The sequence below is a fragment of the Aotus nancymaae genome, unplaced genomic scaffold (genome assembly GCF_030222135.1).
Source record: "Aotus nancymaae isolate 86718 unplaced genomic scaffold, 86718_ANA_hifiasm-v0.15.2.pri h1tg000029l, whole genome shotgun sequence".
NCBI lineage: Eukaryota > Metazoa > Chordata > Mammalia > Primates > Aotidae > Aotus > Aotus nancymaae.
Genome location: NW_026988442.1, coordinates 85,076,985 through 85,095,614, shown reverse-complemented (window position 1 = coordinate 85,095,614; position 18,630 = coordinate 85,076,985). Strand labels below are relative to the sequence as shown.

General features: G+C 41.5%; 1 protein-coding gene across 4 annotated transcripts in view; it reads right to left on the bottom strand.

Moving 5' to 3' along the window:
* The window catches only part of CFAP221 (cilia and flagella associated protein 221), a 120,379-nt gene that overhangs the window by 34,537 nt on the left and 67,212 nt on the right, over positions 1-18,630 (bottom strand). For 3 of the 4 annotated variants that reach the window (XM_064382836.1, XM_021667933.2, XM_064382838.1), the window contains 7 exons: positions 17,581-17,670; positions 13,601-13,699; positions 10,422-10,527; positions 8,343-8,476; positions 6,127-6,207; positions 5,410-5,517; positions 5,186-5,320 (listed from right to left, as the gene is read on the bottom strand). In XM_064382836.1, coding sequence (XP_064238906.1) covers positions 5,186-5,320; positions 5,410-5,517; positions 6,127-6,207; positions 8,343-8,476; positions 10,422-10,527; positions 13,601-13,699; positions 17,581-17,670 — 753 coding nt within the window. The remainder of the gene's footprint in view (positions 1-5,185; positions 5,321-5,409; positions 5,518-6,126; positions 6,208-8,342; positions 8,477-10,421; positions 10,528-13,600; positions 13,700-17,580; positions 17,671-18,630) is intronic. The other variant, XM_064382837.1, reaches the window with a different exon arrangement.

The window sequence follows — 18,630 nt, the reverse complement described above, 5'->3', positions numbered from 1 at the left end:
CTTCCCCCTTGTAGTTTATAATTGCTTCTCCTTTTTGCGATGTGCCTTTATACAATCCCTGAGCGTTCCATCCTCTTAACTGTACTGTCAGCGCTTGGAGCCTACCCTTTCCCAGACACCTCTTTCTCAGAGCCCTTTACCCTCCCTCCTCCAGGCTGAATGCCCAGAGGTCAGCCCAAGACTTCACTGTAATGCTTCCCTGGTTGTAACCACTACAGTATTTCTTTTCTTTCCTTAGGGTCTCCTAATTCTTACTTTTAGTGCTGTATTGATGTATAGTTGATGTACAATAAGTGACACATATTTAAATTACATAGTTTGATGTGTTTTAACATTTGTTACACTTGCAAACCATCGCCGTCATAAACATAATGAACATTTCCATCACCCCCAAGAGTTATTTCACGCTCTTCATCATTCCCCCATCCTCAGTTCCTGTCCCTCCACACCCATCCACCCAACCCATGCACAGGCAGCCACCAATCTTTCTGTCTCTATAGATTACATTAGATGTTCTAGACTTTTATCTAAATTCAACAAAACAGCACGTAATCTTTTTTGTCTGATTTCTTTTACCCAGAATAATTATTTTGAGTATCGTCCACATTTTTACACATATGAAGAGCTCATTCTTTTCTATTACTGAAGAGTATTCAATTGCATGGTTATGCCACAATTTGTTTATCTGTTAACCTGCTAATAGACACTTATTTTCCAGTTCGGGGAACATATAAATCTGCTATGAATATTCTTGCACAAGTTTAATGCTTCCATTTGTCTTGGGCGAATACCTAGGAATGGAATGGGTGGTCATATGGTGGGTGTATGTTAACTACTAACTTTGTAAGAAACTGCCAAACGGTTTTCCAAAGTACTTGTACCATTTTACATTCCCACCAGCAGTTTTTCAGATTGTAGGTGTTCTAGCCAAGGTATTGCAGTTTTAATTTGCATCGTGTCAATGATGAATTATTCTGTGCATATTTTCATGTGCATATTTGCCATCTCTATACCTTCTTTGGTGAAGTATCTGTTCAAATCTTTTGTCCATTTTAAAATTGGGTTGTTTGCTTTCTTATTATTGAGATCTGATAAATAAAAATTATTCCACTGTGGCAACAACACTTACCACGAGAGCTACCCTTTTAACACATTTTTAAATGTGCTTTATTGGCTGTAAGTGCCATGTTGTGCCGCAGATTGTGAGAGCGTGTTCATCTTTCTTGGCTGCAATTTTATGCCTGTGGCCTAGTAACTCCCCATTTCCCCCCTCCCAGCCTCTGATAACCACCATTCACTCTTTGATTCTGTCAATCTGGCTATTATAGATATCTCATATAAGCAGAATCATGCAATATTTGTCTTTATATAACTGGCTTATTTAACTCAGCATAACGTCCTCAAGGTTCATCAATGCTGTTGTGTATTACATAATTTCCCTCTTTTTAAAGGGTGAATAGTATTCCACTGTCTGAATACACCACTTTTGTAAATCCATACAGCTGTTGACAGCTTTTTAGACTGTTTCAACATCTTAGCTATTGTGAATGGTGCTGCAATGAACATAGGAGGGTTAATATCTCTTTGATATCTTGCTTTCTCTCTCTCTCTCTTTTTTTTTTTGTGGAAGCAGGGTCTTGTTCTGTCACCCAGGTTGGAGTGCAGTGGTACCATCATAGCTCACTGCAACCTCGACCTCCTGGGCTCGAAAGATCCTCCCACCTCAGCCTCCCAAGTAGCTGGGACTACAGGCTTGTGCCATCACACCTGCCTAATTTTTTGTAGAAAGAGGGTCTTGTTATGTTGCCTAGGCTGGTCTCAAACTCCTGGGCTCCAGTGATCCTCCTGCCTTGGCCTCCCAAAGTGTTGAGATTACAGGCATGAACCACCATGCCTGGCCCTGATTTTAATACTTCTGGAAACATATCCAGAAGTGGGATTGCTAGATCACATTATTATTATTGTTATTGTTATTACTATTATTTGAGATAAGGTCTTACTCTGTTGCCCAGGCAGGAGTGCAGTGGTGAAATCATAGCTCACTGCTACCTTGAATTCCAGGGCTCAAGGGATCCTCCTGCCTCAGCCTCCCAAGTAGCTAGGACTATAGGCATGTGCCACCACATCCAGCTGATTGCTAGATCATATGGCAGTTCTATATTTAAGTTTTTGAGGAACCTCTGTACTATTTTCTACAGTGGATGCATCATTTTGCATTTCCACCAACAGTGTGTAAGGATTCCAAGTTCTCTACATCTTTCTCAACACTTATTGTGTTTTATTTTTTTGATAACAGCCTTCTTGACAGATGTTAGGTAATATCTCATTGTGGTTTTGATTTTTTTTTCCCCGATGATAAACCTGTTGGCCATCTATAAGTCTTTTTTAGAGAAAAGTCTATTCAAGTCTTTAGCCCACTTTTAAAATTGAGTTATCAGTTTTTTTTTTTTTTTTTTTTTAAACTATTGAGTTGTAGAGGTTTCTTATATACTTTGGGTATTAACTCCTTATCAAATATATAGTGTGCTGACATTTTCTCTCATTCTGCAAGTCACATTTTCATTCTGTTGACTGTTTCCTTTGTGAGTTTTGAGAGTTTTTTATATATTCTGGATACAAGTTCTTACCAGATATGTGATTTCCAAATATTTTCTCCAAGTCTGTGATTTATATTTTCATTTTCTTAACATTAATAGAAATTCTTAATTTGGACAAAGTCCAATTAATCCATATTTTTTCATTTATGGATTGTGGTTTTTTGGTGTTTTGTCTAAGTAATCTTTGTCTAATCAAAGATCACAAAGATTTTCTAGGTGTTTTCTAGTAGTTTTACAGTTTCAGGTTTTAGATTTAGGTCTATGACCCATTTTGTATTAATTTATGTAGATGGTATGAAGTACTGATTGAAGTTTTTGTTTTTATTTTTGGTAAATGGGTATCCAAATGTTCTGGCACTATTTGTTGAAAGATGATCTTTTCTCTAATGAATTATCTCTGACCTTTGTCAAAAATCAATTGACCATAATGTATGAATGAATATATTTCTGGATCCTCTATTTTGTTCCATTAATCTGTTTATTTCTCCATTTATTTAGGTTTTCTTTGTGTTCTCTCAGCAATGTTTTATAATTTTCAGTGTACTGGTCTTATACATTTCTGTCATATTTATCTCTAAATATTTCATGTGTTTTGATGCTATTGTTAAATGATACAGCTTTTGAAACTTCAGTTTCAGAATGTTTGTTGCTAGTATATAGAAATACAATTGATTTTTATATGGTGATTCTGCATCCTGCAATCTTGTTAAATTCCTTTATTAGTTTTAGTAGCTTTTTTATAGATTTAATTGTATTTTCTAGATAGACAATAATATTTTTTTTTTGTAAATAAAACAGTTTTATGTCTTACTTTCAAATCTGGGTGTCTTTTATTTATTTTTCTTGTCTTGTTACATTGGCTATACTTACAATCCTAAATAGAATTAGTGAGAGCAGACATCCTTGCCTTATTCTTTATCTTAGGAGGAAGGTATTCAGTCATTTACTATTGAGTTTGATTTTAGCTCTAGGTTTCAAATAGATGACCACTGTTTGGTTGAGAAAGTTCCCTTCTATCCTGAACTTGCTGACAATGTTCATCAGGAATGAATGTCAGATAATTTTTCTGTTACTACTGAGATATTTTTCCTTTTTAGTGTCTTATATGTAAACTACAGTGAGTTTTTAATGTTAAATTAATCTTGTATTCTTGTTTAAGCCCCTATTTAGTTATGATATATTATCCTTTCTATATAGCAATGGATTTGATTTATTAAAATTTTGTTACAAATATTTTCATCTATGTTCATGAAGGATATTAGTCTTTTTTTTTTTTTTTCCCTGTAATGTCTCTGTCTGGCTTTGGTATCAGAGTAACACTAGCCTCTACAATGATTTGGGAATTAGCCTCATCTATTCCTTTTTCTGGAAGAGGCTGTGTAGATTTTGTATTATTCCTTCCTTAAATATTTGGGAGAATTCCCTAGTGAAGGCATCTGGGCCTGGAGGTTTCTTTGTGGGAAAGTTTTCAACCAAAAATTCAGTTTCTTTAACAAATATAAAGCTATTTTGGCTATTTATCTCATCTTAAATAATATTTCACAGTTTGTGCCTTTTACTGAATTTGCACATTTAACTTAAGTCATCAAATCTACTGGCATAAAGTTTTTCAAAATATTCACTTCTTACCTTTTTAAAATCTGTAGAATATGTAGTGATGTCACCTTTCTCGTTCCTCACATTGGTAATTTGTGCCTTTTGCATTTTTTCCTGATCAGTTAGGTTACAGGTCTACCAATTTTATTGATCTTCTCAAAGAACCAGTTTTTCTCTATTGTTTTTAGGCTTTCTATTTCATTGATTTTCTTTTCTTTGAGATGGAGTCTTACTCTGTTGCCCAGGCTGGAGTGCAGTGGTGTGATCTCAGCTCACTGCAACCTCTTCCTCCTGGGTTCAAGCAATTCTCCCATCTCAGCCTCCTGAGTAGCTGGGATTATAGGCTTGTGCCACCATGTCTGGCTAATTTTTTGTACTGTTAGTAGAGATGGAGTTTTGCCATGTTGGCCAGGCTGTTCTTGAACTTCTGACCTCAAGTGATCTGCCGGCCTTGGCCTCCCAAAGTGCTGGGATTATAGGTCTGAGCCACTGCACCCGGCCTATTCAACTGACTTACAATTTGACCTTTATTATTTCTTTTTCTTGCTTAGTTTGTTTTCATCTGCTCTCCTTTTTCTAGTTTCATAATGGGGTAGCTTAGGACATTAACTTGAAACCTTTCATCTTTTCTAATGTAGATATGCAGTGCTACAAATCTCCCACAGATTTTTTGTTTGTTTTCATTTTCATTCACTTAAAAATAATTTGTAATTTCTTTTTAAATTTCTTCTTTGGACTATATGTACACAGTATAGACGTTTGGAAAAGATCATACAATTATTTTCCTTAAAGGTGCAGGAATTGCTAAAAGGCACAATCATTGATATTCTCCAATAAATAAAGGCTGGCAAGCAATTTTAAAGGTCAGATATTGTTCAACACTTGAAATTCCAAAGAGAACAAAATATTCCCAATGAATGCTCTGTTTCCTATAGAGTAATTGCTGAAATAAAGGAACACAGAAAACAAGGCTTCTGCCAGTTGTCACTTACAAAAACATAAAGTGGATCATAATCTAGGGATGTGGCTAAGGCCTCAGGTGGTTTCATGCTCAAGATTGAGGTCTTGTCAGAGAGCTGAGGTGTAGAGTCCTGTTTTGGAAGGGCTATGATGGTGGTGACTTCATCCTAACAAGGGCCAAAGGCAGCACGTTAGTTTTTATGCCAGGATAAGAGGGAAAAGATGAGAGCGATTCTGGAAAGTGGGGATGTGTTACCTCGGCTCCTTGCCTTAGGGCTCGGGCAAGCTTTTGAGGTCTGTAACTTGTTGAAGACTTGTGGACAGAGAACGGCTGATATCGCTTAATTTTGTACAGTTGAGGAACCTGGAGATGAAAGAAGATTGAAAATCCTTAAAAACCGGTTGCCATTTGGTGGGATCTACTTCTCAACAACAGCATTTCTGAGCTTCCTGGTGGTAAAAGTAAGACAAGCACCACGTTGTAGTCATCGAATTGTGGCTGTTGTTAGTTTGGACCAGCACTGGACAGACTTTAGTGCAAGTCCCGAGCCCTGTCCTGGGTTTCAGCACATGTGAGTGTTCATGATAACTCAACCATACCATATGGCTTAAGTGTAGAAGTACACCAAAATATTTTCATTTTCAAAACCAGAAGTGGTCATATACCTCAAGAAAGGCTGACTAATTTTTGCTCACTTTATCTTGTATTTTTTCTTGAAGTTTCTAATATATGTAGTTCAGGTAGCTTCATATATGCATGATACAGGTATATCCATAAAATAGATATCCTGGTTTGCATAAGCCATACTATGAGAAAAGAATCTGCTGTACCTCCCATGTGCCATGCAATAACAGCAGAGTGTGCTACACAGTGTAATCTATAATAAAGCAAAACTATAAAATGCTAGCAATTCAAATTCAAGAATGTTTTGTTTACTTAATAAGAAAAATAATTCTATGTGACAGGTCTGACCTGCAGATTGAAGAAGGAATAACTCTGCTTGATTTGAACTTCTGAAGACTTAATTGGGACCAGTCCAAGGCCATCAGGAGCCTAAAATGTGAAAGAAGAAAAAAGAACAGAGACTCAACACTGAGCAAGAGTGGTTATGCTTGTTTCCATTACATTTCGAAATATTAAATGACCACTTCTACTCTCAGAGCAACTTCTCCTGCAACCACAGTTGCCACTTGATCTGTAGGGCAGGAAGCCAGCCCTGGCCACCCCCTCTTCCATGTTCCTAGTGGATGTGAGTCTTTTTTATTTTCTATGGTTCTGGAGACTACAGTGTGTCACCCAGAAGCTTCTTCAGGCTGGAAGGACTCAGCCCCCCAGATGCCAGGAGTTTAGGAACAGAAACACCTCTGTGGGGCAGGGGAGCCCTCTTCAGGAGCTGCCTCATCTGAAGGGAGCTGCTCAGTCAGGATCAAGTGCTCCTCCCAGGCAGCTCACCTCCATGGTGTGTTGAAGCCACGGGAAACATGCTGTGTCCTCTCACCTTATGCTAGCTGCAGAGTTCTCATGGGCACAGCTGAGGCCTTTGTTGAGGTGGACCCCAATCCTACTTCTCTCTCCATCCAATCCTGTCCCCTCAGCTTGCCTTCCACAGGTGTGAACCCACAAAGCACTACCAAATACACTTCCTTCATGGTAGTCTGCCTCAGACACCCAGAGGATCTGGATGGTGCCTGAATATGATGGGGACTCCAAAAATAGCATATATCCCCTAATCTAATACACAATCACTGAATTAATATGACGAAACGTTAATATGCCACAATGATACCATTTCCCAATTTCTAGATGCTAAATGTAAAAAAAAAAGCATGTTACAACTGATGAAACACAGTATTTATGAAATAAATTAATAGATTCTTTTTTATAGACAGGAATGCTGAGCACTCTATTTTTCAACAACCCTGAGCAGCAGAGAAGTCTTTGTAGCACTAGCTAAAATATCAAATGAAACATATCACCTTCAAACTATTAAAAAATAATGAGGGGGGCTCCACTGCATAGTGAGGATCCCTTTCCACCCCATCAACCTCTTCACCCCATTAATTATCGAGTATCAGACATTTATTGTTGCTTGAAAATCACTGTTTTTTTATTTCTTAGGAACTAATTATTCTGCTCGTTTAAATCACACAAGTATCAAAAGCAGAAAACATAAGGAATTTCTAAATTCAGTCCTATAATTTTCGAGTAGATTACCCGCAATGCTTAACAAATACTTTAGAATGTGAATGACAAGTTTATCCTTTGAAATTGACAGAATATTTTGCACATGCACTTGCAATATTGATTTAAGTATACTTTTTATTACTAACGATGTGAACTCAAGCAACATTTTATTACTGGCCATGTGAATGCGTGCTTCAGTTTCCTCATCTGTAAAATGGTAAACCTATCACGTAGATTTGTTGAAGATTAAATGAGGTGATACACTTGAAGGACTTAAGACACTGGCTTAACGTATGGTAAATGCAACATAAAGTTAACTAACAATATGCAGTTAATTTTAATCATGCACCATTGTGCCCATAAAGGAAGAAGGATGAGCTATTATACCTCCTGCTACCCCAAGAAAGACACACAGACACACAGACACACAGACACACACACACACACACACACACACAGACACACACACACACCCCAGAGATAAAGAGAAGGAAACAGAAGTGGATTGTGAGTCCGATGGGTTAGAGTGTCAGTTTCTGGGGTCACAGTCCCTTCTTATGATATCAGACCCAGACTTGAGGGCTGCCTTTCTCTGTTTCCTGACTTCCAACATCTGCCCAGGCAGCCGAAGGGCCCAGCTGAGCAGAGCCTGCCTCCCTGGGCCAGGTAGAGCCCTGTTGGTTCCTGTCCCTGACCTTCTGCACTCAGGCCCAGTTTCAGGGCAGTTAGGTCGGGGGTGGGGGGAGGAGTTCAGTGCTCATGCTGGATTTTGGGCTGGGAAGGATCCAGCCCAGGTTACAAGGGAGCTCTGTGCAGGTATATCAGGAGCAAGGCAGATGGCAAGAGATGATCCCGGGTTTCCCACTGGTCATACTTTCCTGGTCTTCCTTTGGAGCCTCAGGGAGGAGGAGAAGGGACTGAGACTGAGGTAGGGCTTGCCTTGTATCTGCCCAACACGACCATGATCCTGCCCACTTCCCGCCACCAAGCCTGACAGCACCTACCAACTCGTTGGAGTCCTGGGGCGGACTGCAGTCTGGGAAAGCGAAGGGCAGCACCTCCTCGGGCGACACAGAGAACCGGGTGGTATAATCATCCTGACTGATCCGCCGCAGGAAGAATTTGAAGAAATTTGTCTCTATGGGAAAAAAACCCCAGCACTTTTAGGGGGTACTAAAGGTATTTTTATGGGAAATCACTATCTGTATTTGCATATTTGCCATATACCGATTAGTTGGTGTGTGTGTGTTTATATATGTATTTACTTCCACTTTTAGTGTTCCCTTGGTTCCTTACCTCAACCTCTTTTCCAGTTAAAAAGATTTTATCTTTATTTCCAAAAAATTATAATTCATCATTAAAATATCTCTGATGAATTAAGCAAAGAAAAAGATAAAAGAAGTAAATGAAGACATTTTCTCTACAATTCACAGGTAAATTTTACAGTTTTTTAGAAAAAAACTTTCTTTGTTAGAAACTTCAACACCAGAGATAAAAAGTAATATAGGATGAAGAAAGAATTATTATTATGTTATACAATGTTTTGAAAAACAAAATCCACATTTGGGTCTCAGTGGAGCAGCAGGTGGGAGTGTGGCTGCTGCCCAGGGAGGACGGTGAAGTCTGAACAAGGCTCTGAGGCTCAGGCCAGGAAGGGAGGAAGAGTCTGGAAAGATCAGGGCTGCTTGAGGGCTGGCATACAAACTGTGGTTGAGAATACATGTATTGGGAGAAGATGATGACATGGTGTTTGGGTCCCAGAAGCTACCAAGCATGGGTCTCCAACAGTCCCAGCCAAGCTGGGCATCAGAGGATTGGAATTTCTTTGCTTTTTTTTGTTTGTTTGTTTTATGAGAGACAGGGTCTTGCTCTGTCACCTGGGCTTGAGTGCAGTGGTGCGATCATAGCTTACTGTAACCTTGAACTCCTGGGCTTAACCGGTCCTCCCACCTCAGCTTCCTGAGTAGCTGGGACTACAGGCATATGCCACTAGTCCTGGATAATTTTTAATTATCCAGGGGTCTCTATGCTGCCCAGGCTTGTCTTGAACTCCTGGGCTCAAGTGATCCTCCCACCTTGGACTCCCAAAGTGTTGGGATTACTGGCATGAGCTACGGTGGTCGCAGTGGCCAGCATAGAAATTTCCATAAGTAGCTAAGACAATACAAGATTAAAAGGCTTAATGTGCAAATTCTAGGCTGAGAAAATACCAAATTCAGCTGGTCCATCAGCAAGTATAAATGATGACTACCCTAGTCTCTGGTGACAAGAGGAAGCAGAGGGCACAAAACAGGAGGTCGAGCCACAGCCAAACTTCACAGACATTACAACTTGGTTTGGGGTCAGGTGACCTTGTTCATTATCAACTGGGTAGGTATTTCAGCCAAACCTGGCATGGAGATTCACTTTATATCATGAGATAGGCTGAATAATGGCACTCAGAGGTGTCTACATCCCATTCCCAGGAGCCTGTGAATGTGTTACCTTCCATGGTAAAAAGGCATTCTGCAGATGGGCTCTGTGATGGGGGATTATTCTGCACTAGACAGGTGGGCCTTATCTAATCACAGTCTGCATAAGAAGAAACGGGGGGCGGGTCAGAATCACATAAGGAGATGTGAGGACAGAAGCAAGAGGTCATGTGGGGAAGGGGCCATGAGACAAGGAATGCAGGTGGATGCCAGGAGCTGGAAAAGGCAAGGACATGGGCTCCCCTGAAGCCCCCAGGTGATAGCTCAGCCCTCCCAACACCTTGATTTTAGACTTCTGACCTCTAGAACTGTGAGATGACAAATTTGTGTTGTTTTAAGCCATTAAGTTTAAAAGGCTTAATGTGCAAATGCTAGGTTGAGAAAATATCAGGCTCAACCAGTCAATCAGCAAGTATAAATCATAATTACCCTAGTCTCTGGTGACAAGAGAAAGCAGAGGACACAAGTGATTTGTTATGGCAGGGATAGGAAACTAATACGTGTGCTGGTGAAAATTTTGTATTTGCATAGAGCTAATTTCATTCTAAGGAGAGCTCACGCTCAGAGGCATGATCAGTCTCGGCATCGCTGTGCTTTGCAGCCATACTTCACCTTGAGCCATTGATTGTTTTGCTTGGCCGATCTTTCTCAGGACACTCTCTTTGTCCATTTCACGAACAGCACTCAGTATATTGAATAATCTTCCCTGAATCATGACCTGAAATTGGAGCGAATAATGATTTCAGATTATTAATCAACACATGCTCATTTTGACATTCAACCTAATTCACTTTACCCAACCACACTAAGAGCTGAGATCACCACCGTAAGTCAGAATTCACAGGGAGCATGGCATGCTACTTTTCCTAGTCTGCAGCCACAGGGACTTCAAGGTCTGAGAACACTGACTTGCCTGATTACAAAAAAGACCAAGTTGTCATCTGGCCTTGTCCCATCCAATTTATAAACCTTGATTTTTCTCCTATTTCCAGTGTGGAAAGAATGACTGGTTCTATGTTCTTTCTTCTGGATATATCTGAATAGTAATGCTACCACTGTGCTATTTTCAGAGTTGAAGGACAAATGGCATGGGTGATTCTGTAGCAGTAGCACTGTGGGTTACGGGCAATGCTAGCTACACATCTCTAAGCTTTGCCTTCAGAGCAGATGCTGCTGCAGGTGAATGCTACCTGAGTGCAGAGCTGTGGCTGAGGGGATTGTTTATTCCATAATTTACATTGTTTTCCATTCTGTAAACGACCCTTTCATTGAACACATATTATAAAGTGGCTACTCAGTGCCATGTCCTGTGCAAGGCACTGGAGATACAGTGAGGAGCAAATAAACATCCACGCAGAGTTGATATTCCAAGTGTGTGTAGGGGGCGGAGTGGGATGACAGTAAACACCAAGACAAAAAACCATGATAAATACCCTGAAGAAAATAAGAGGGTAAGTGCCTGAGGCCGTGACTGGCCGGCTCTCTTATGCAAGGATAATGAGGGAAGGCCTCTGCCAAGTTTGAATGATGACAGGACAACAATGGAAAGATGTTGGCAAGAGAGTTCGCAGCAGAGGAGACAGCCGGTGCAGAGGTCCTGATGCCAGAACAAAGGAGACATGTTTAAGGGACAGAGAGAAATCCATGTGGTCTGGTAGCGTTGATAAAAATTGTGTATTTTATTCTAACTGTTACAGAACATCTTTGGAGGGTTTCAGTGGGGGAGAGGCACTGTCATCTTTTGGCTCTGCAAATACAACTCTGGCTGCCATGTGGCACTAAATGTAGGGAGACCTGTGGCCATGGTGCAGGCGAGAGATGGTGGGAGCCTGGTCTGTGGCTGCAGTTGAGGAGATTAGGCAAGGCATCAGGCTGGGGACACACTGGCACATAGAACTGACAGGCCTTGCTGTGGCATGTGAGGAACAGTCTGAGCCATCACTCAGAACAAAGTCCATCGTTGCTGACACCATTTTTCGGGAGGGAGGGCTCGATGCAGAAGGACCAAGGTGGTCCCATTAGCAACAAGCCAGCCTGGCCAGTCTCTTGCTGTTGCCTATTGTCAATGGCTGTGCTTTCCTCCCTGGGAGCACAGCTTTGTGCTGCCTCTTACCACGATCCTCCCTGCCCCGAGCCTGTTGTGGTGGTCCCTGCTTGCACATATGCAGAGACCACCCAGGGAAAGCCTCACCAGGGACATTGGCTCTTGGGCCTTGGAGGCTGGTGGGTAAGAGGGACACGGGGACTTGGAGGCTCGTGAGTAGGTCCCTAAGGCAGTGAGCTCTGCCTCCCTCTACCTAGACTGTTGCCAGTCCAGGCTGAGAAGACTGCCTGAAAGATAAGCTGTAACATAAACATCTGGAGTCTCTTAAACATAGTCATTCATTTGATCCTCACAACAACCCTGTGAGACAGGTCTCATTATTCTCCTCAGCATTCAGGTGAGGAAATTAAGGCACTATAGTTATGTAACTTGCCCAGGATCAGAAAATGGAAGGAGGCAGCACCAGGAATTAGTGCAGGCAGTCTGCTCCACAGCCCAGGCTTTATCCACTGCTCTCACTGGCTTCAGGTGTGGCCCTGCCCACCAGGGAAACCACACACGAGTGACACAGATGAGAGACTTACAGGCAGCATACGAAGCACATGGCACCACGGAGATCCCTAAGTACTAAAGCGTGCAAGGACAGCCTCTTGCAGGAAAAGTGGACTCAGGCTGGCTCAAGGACAGGTGCAGGCCCATGGAGCAGAGCTGGGGAGGCACTGTAGTCAGAGCTGAGAGCAGATTCACAGGATAGTAGCAGAGAATGAGCACGACTTGTGTGGCAGACCGGACAGGGACAATGAAAGGACAAGGACAGCTAGAGAGGTGTGGCTGCAGCCAGACCAGGGGTCATATGACACCCTTTACTGGCATGAGAGGATCAGAAGTCTTTGTTTTATCCTGTTAGCAGGAAGCCACTGGAGGACCAGTTTGAGGTGGGGAAGCTGCAGAAGGAGATGACACCTCTGAAAGGTAGGCATTAGCCTGGATGCTAGAGGCACGATCTCTCAGACATTCTCCATTGTTCTCCCTAGAAGTAATCGATCAATATCCCATTGTTACTCATAATAGCCAAATGGTGAAAACAACTGAAACTTTCATCAACTGATGAATAGATAAAGAAAATATGGTGTATCCATGCAATGGAATATTATTCAGCCATAAAAAGGAATGAAGTATTGATACATGCTAAAACATGTACAAGCCTAGGAAATAAGTTATATGAAAGAAGCAGTTACCAAAAGCCATGTATTGAATGTTTAAGGCGATGGATATGATAATTATCTTGATTTGATCCTTATACAATGTATACATGCATTGAAACATCACACTGTGCCCCATAAATATGTACAAATATTATGTGTCAACTATAAATTTAAAAATTGAATTTTTAAAAGGTTGCATATTGTATGATTCTATTTATATGAAATGCCCAGAAAAGGCAAATCCATAGAGACAGAAAGTAAATTATTGGTTGCCAGGAGCTGTGGGGAGGAGGGTGTGGGAAGTGCCTGAAAATGGGCACCAAATTTCCTTTTGAGATGATAAAAATGTTCTAAAATTAGACAGAGGTGATGGCTGCCAAACTCTATAAATACACTAAAAACAACTGAACTGTACACTTTACAAGGGTGAATTTTATGGCATGTAAATTGTATCTCAATAAATGTTATCAAACCACCATTACTTGATATCCTTATGCTGATGAGCAAACAAATCAACATTTTCAGCTGGTGCTGAGACTTACTTTGCGTGCTACTTGTTGAAACCGTCTTCGTGCCCTGGATCTGCTGAGCCAAGTGTTATTAATGAGTGGATCAAAATTAGGATGAAATTCTTTGATTTTCTGTGAATATAAAATATAGGCACATTTTACATTTAAATTTTAACTCCTGTCATAAACATTTAATGAAAGCTTTTAGAGTTTGATCCCAAATTATTTATTTGTTGTATTGCTTAGTGAGCATTTATTTATTAAGCACTTTTAGTGTACACAGCATTATAAGGAACACTTCTTAAGTTGAAGGCCAAAAGTGGAAGATAAGATTAGGGTTTTAAGAAACTTACAGTCTAGTTGGGAACGCTTAAGCAAACACACGTGACTTTGAGAAATAATAAAGTCACCAATCCCACGTGGTGGTGCTGGCAGTGCATCCAGAATTGAGAGGTGTGGGCTGTGAGATCCCCTGGCTGGGAAGAAGGACTGCTTTACTCAGCCCTGCATGCCTGGTGCTGACACATATATTGTCCCACATGTGCCTGCATGTCCTGGGCACCATTGTGTCTAAATTAGTAAATGAATAAGAAGGAAAGAGAGCCTGAGGGTATAGTGAGGCTGGCCAGAGCCTGAGATTCAGGCTCTGTAGGTTTTTGAATAAGGAAATGATATAAAAAAGCTATCAGAAGGGAATCAGTCTCACTTTGGCATATACCATGAGCTGCAGAGGAGAGAAAAGAGGAGGTATACAGACAGAAAATCCTGTTGGATTAGTCATGAGGGATACCCAAAGGCTGGACTCTGGTATGGCCCGTGGAAGAGCTATTGGCAAGATTTTGTGGCCAAAAGAAATGTGGTGAGGAGGAGGGTAGGGATAAATGAGGTAAAAATAATTCAGATATGGCAAAACCAACAGAGAAAAGTGAGAACGATGGAGGTGGGAGATTAGAAAGAATTTTTCATTGTTAAAATTAAAAGTTAGGGTTTTAACAAGTGATATGGTTTGGTCGTGTCCCCACCCAAATCTCATCTTGAATTGTAGTTCTCATAATAAACATGTGTTGTGAGAGGAACTAGAGATAATTGAATCATGGGGGCAGTTTCCCCCATTCTTTTCTCATAATAGTGAGTTAGTTCTTAAGAGATCTGATGGTTTTTGTAGGGGGCTTCTCTCCCTTTGCTTGGTTCTCATTCTTCTCACCCCTGCAGCCATGTGAAGAAGGTTTTGTTTGCATCCTTTTCTGCTATAATTATGTTTCCTGAAGCCTTCCTGGCCATGTGGAACTGTGAGTCAATTAAACCTCTTTCCTTTATAAATTACCCAGCCTTAGATATTTCATCATAACAGAGTAAAAGCGAAGTAATACAGTAATTTGGTACCAGGAGTGGGGTGCTACTATAAAGATACTAAAAAATGCAGAAGCAACGTTGGAACTAGGTAACAGGCAGAGGTGGTTGGTACAGTTTACAGGGCTCAGATGAAGACATGAAAATGTGAGAAACTTTGGAACTTCCTAGAGACTTGTTGAATGGCTTTGCCCAAAATGCTGATAGTGATATGGACAATAAAGTCCAGACTGAGGTGGTCTCAGATGGAGATGAGGAACTCACTGGGAACTAGAATGAAGGGACTCTTGCTTTGTTTTAGCAAAGAGACTGGGGGCATTTTGTCCCTGCCCTAGATATCTGTGGAACTTTGAACTTGAGAGAGATGATTTAGTGTATCTGGCAGTTTCTAAATAGCAAAGTGTTCAAGAGATGACTTGGGTGCTGTCAAAAGCATTCAGTTTTATGTATTCACAAGATATGGTTTGAAATTGGAACTTATGCTTAAACGGGAAGCAAAACATAAAAGTTTGAAACATTTGTAGCCTGATAATGTGATATTAAAAAAAATCCCATTTTCTGAGAAGAAATTCAAGCCAGCTGCAGAAATTTGCATAAGTAATGAGGAGCCAATGCTATTTGCCAAGACAATGGGAAAAATGTCTCCAGGGCATGTCAGAAGTCTTCACACCAGACCGTCCCATTATAGGTCTGGTGACCTAGGAGGAAAAAATGGTGTTGCGGGCCAGACCCAGGGCCTTGCTGCTTTGTGCAGTCTTGGGACTCAGTGCCCCGTGGCCCAGCCATAGCTAAAAGGGGCCAATGTACAGCTCAGGCCATAGCTGCAGAGGGTGAAAGCCTCAAGCCTTGGCAGCTTCCACATGGTGTTGAGCCTGTGGGTGCACAGAAGTCCAGAAGTGAGGTTTGGGAAACTCTGCCTAAATTTCTGAGGATGTATGGAAACACTTGGATGTCCAGGCAGAAGTTCGGTGCAGGGGTGAAGCCCTCATGGAGAACCTCTACTAGAATAGTACAAAGGGAAATGCAGGGTTGGACCCCCCCCACCCCAGAGTCCCCACTGGGGCACTGCCTAGTGGAGCTGTGAGAAGAGGGCTGCCACCCTCCAGACCCCAGAATGGTAGATCCACTGACAGGTTGCACTGTGCACCTGGAAAAGCCACAGTCAATGCCAGCCTGAGAAAGTAGCTGGGAGGGAGGCTGTACCCTGCAAAGCCACAGGAGAAAAGGAGCCCAAGGCTATGGGAGCCCACCTGACCTGGATGTGAGACATGAAGTCAAAGGAGATCATTTTGGATCTTCAAGGTTTAATGACTGCCCTCTTGAATTTCTGACTTGCATGGGGCCTGTAGCCCCTTTGTTTTGGCCAATTTCTCCCATTTGGAATGGGTATATTTACCCATTGCCTGTACCCCCATTGTATCTAGGAAGTAACTAACTTGCTTTTGATTTTACAGGCTCATTGGTTGAAGGGACTTGCTTTGTCTCAGATGAGACTTTGGACTGAGGCTGAGTTAATGCTGGAATAAGTTAAGACTTTGGGGGACTGCTGGAAGGACATGATTGTATTTTGAACTGTGAGGACATGAGATTTGAAGGACCAGTGGTGGAATGATAAGGTTTGGCTGTGTCTCCAACCGAATCTCATCTTAAATTGTAGTTTCCACAATCCCCATGTGACCCCCGTGGAAGGGCATAATTGTGTTTTGAATTGTGAAGACAAGAGATTTGGGAGGGTCCAGGGGTGGAATGATGGTTTGGCTATGTTCCCACCCAAATCTCATCTTGAATTGTAGTTCCCATAATGCCCACATGTCATGGGAGGGACCAGGTGGAGATAATTGAATCATCTTATAAAACCATTAGATCTTAGTTAGTTAGTGAAAACTAACTCACTAACTCACTATCTCCTGTTCTCATGATAGTGAGTTAGTTTTCACAAGATCTAATGGTTTTATAAGAGGCTTCCTTCTTGGGTTGGTTTTTATTCTTCTCATTCCTGCCACCATGTAAAGAAGAACATCCTCTTCTGCCATGATTATAAGATTCCTGAGGCCTCTCCAGTCATTCAGAACTGTGAGTCAATTAAGCCTATTTCCTTTATAAATTACCAAGCCTTGGCTATTTCTTCATAGCAGTGTGAAAATGAGCTAGTATTACAAGACAGAGATAATCAGGTGGATGGGACCACTGTACTCATTTTACATTTGAGCACACTAAGGCACCACAGTCAAGATGCTTGCCAAGGTCCCCTATCTGTCATAGAGCTGGAACAAGAACTCTGGTTTCTTACTTCTGATTTTGTATTCTTTCTACCAAGGGATGGGGGACAATGAAGAGAGGCCCAGGGACCCACCTTGAGGACCTGTGGACAGGGGCTTAGAGAATGAAGGGAAACAGAAAAAGGAGACCCAAAATGAGAAAGTACAGGGATGAAAAGGAGTGGCCAAAGTATGTAATGCTGTTCATTTCAAGAGAAACACGAATTACAGTTTTGATGGTTTACTTGCAAAAACATGGTAAAAAAAACCCTCTGAAATGTATGCGAATTAAAAAGTATTAAATATCTCTTGGTAAAGGATTTCTATAAAATTGTTTAGCATTAAAAAAATGAACATTTAAAGAACTGCCAATAATCAGATTCTAAATAAAGGAAAGTTACCCACCTCTTCTCGATTGCGAATGACCCGTTTCTGGCTAACTTCTGTTTTAAGTCGCTGAAATTCCTCATCCAAAATAGGATCTCCTCTATTTAGCTGGGTTTTTAATCATCAAAATAATTTAAGTTGAATATAAATGCACAAAGCTTTGTCTTTAAAACTTGTAGAAACCCATTAAGCAATTGGCCAAATCCACCCGTGACGTTCCCATTGAAAGTGGTGAAACACAAGTAGGTAAAAAAGATCATTATGATCACATTGTTTAAACACAGGGAGCTCTGACTGAAGCACAGACTCGATACCTTTTATTTTTTTTTGAGACAGAGTTTCACTCTTGTTACCCAGGCTGGAGTGCAATGGCGCAATCTCGGCTCACCGCAACCTCCGTCTCCTGGGTTCAAGCAATTCTCCTGCCTCGGCCTCCCGAGTAGCTGGGACTACAGGCGTGCGCCACCGTGCCCAGCTAATTTTTGTATTTTTAGTAGAGACGAGATTTCACCATGTTGACCAGGATGGTCTCGATCTCTTGACCTCGTGATCCACCCGTCTCGGCCTCCCAAAGTGCTGGGATTATAGGTGTGAGCCACTGCGCCCGGCCCTCGATACCTTTTTTTTTTTTTAAACTAAAAGATAGTGTCTTTGGAAATTATTTCCAAGACACTTAACATTCGTAGAAAGAATTTTAAGAAACTGTGTAACTATGGCAGTATACAGATTTCATCAAAAAGACATTTAATGTCCCAGTAAAGTCTTAAGCTCCTCACAGTTGATTATTCAGGCATCAGGTTTTAAGGAAGGAATGTGGGGATTCCTCCCTTCTCCTGGGTAGTGGAAGCTGACAGGTCTTCCTGGGCCAGAAAACGACCTGTGGCTCCCCAGATGTGAGTGACCCCAGGCTGCTCCCCTTGCCTCACCTGCCTGCTTCCCTGATGGTGCCTAGGTCATTCTTCTTATTCCCAGGATCCAACAGCGACTCGTGGGGTAGGCTGGCTGGGCTGGGGTCAGCGTCTATACACGCCTGCCCATGTGGGAAAGGGGACTTGCATATTCCACAGA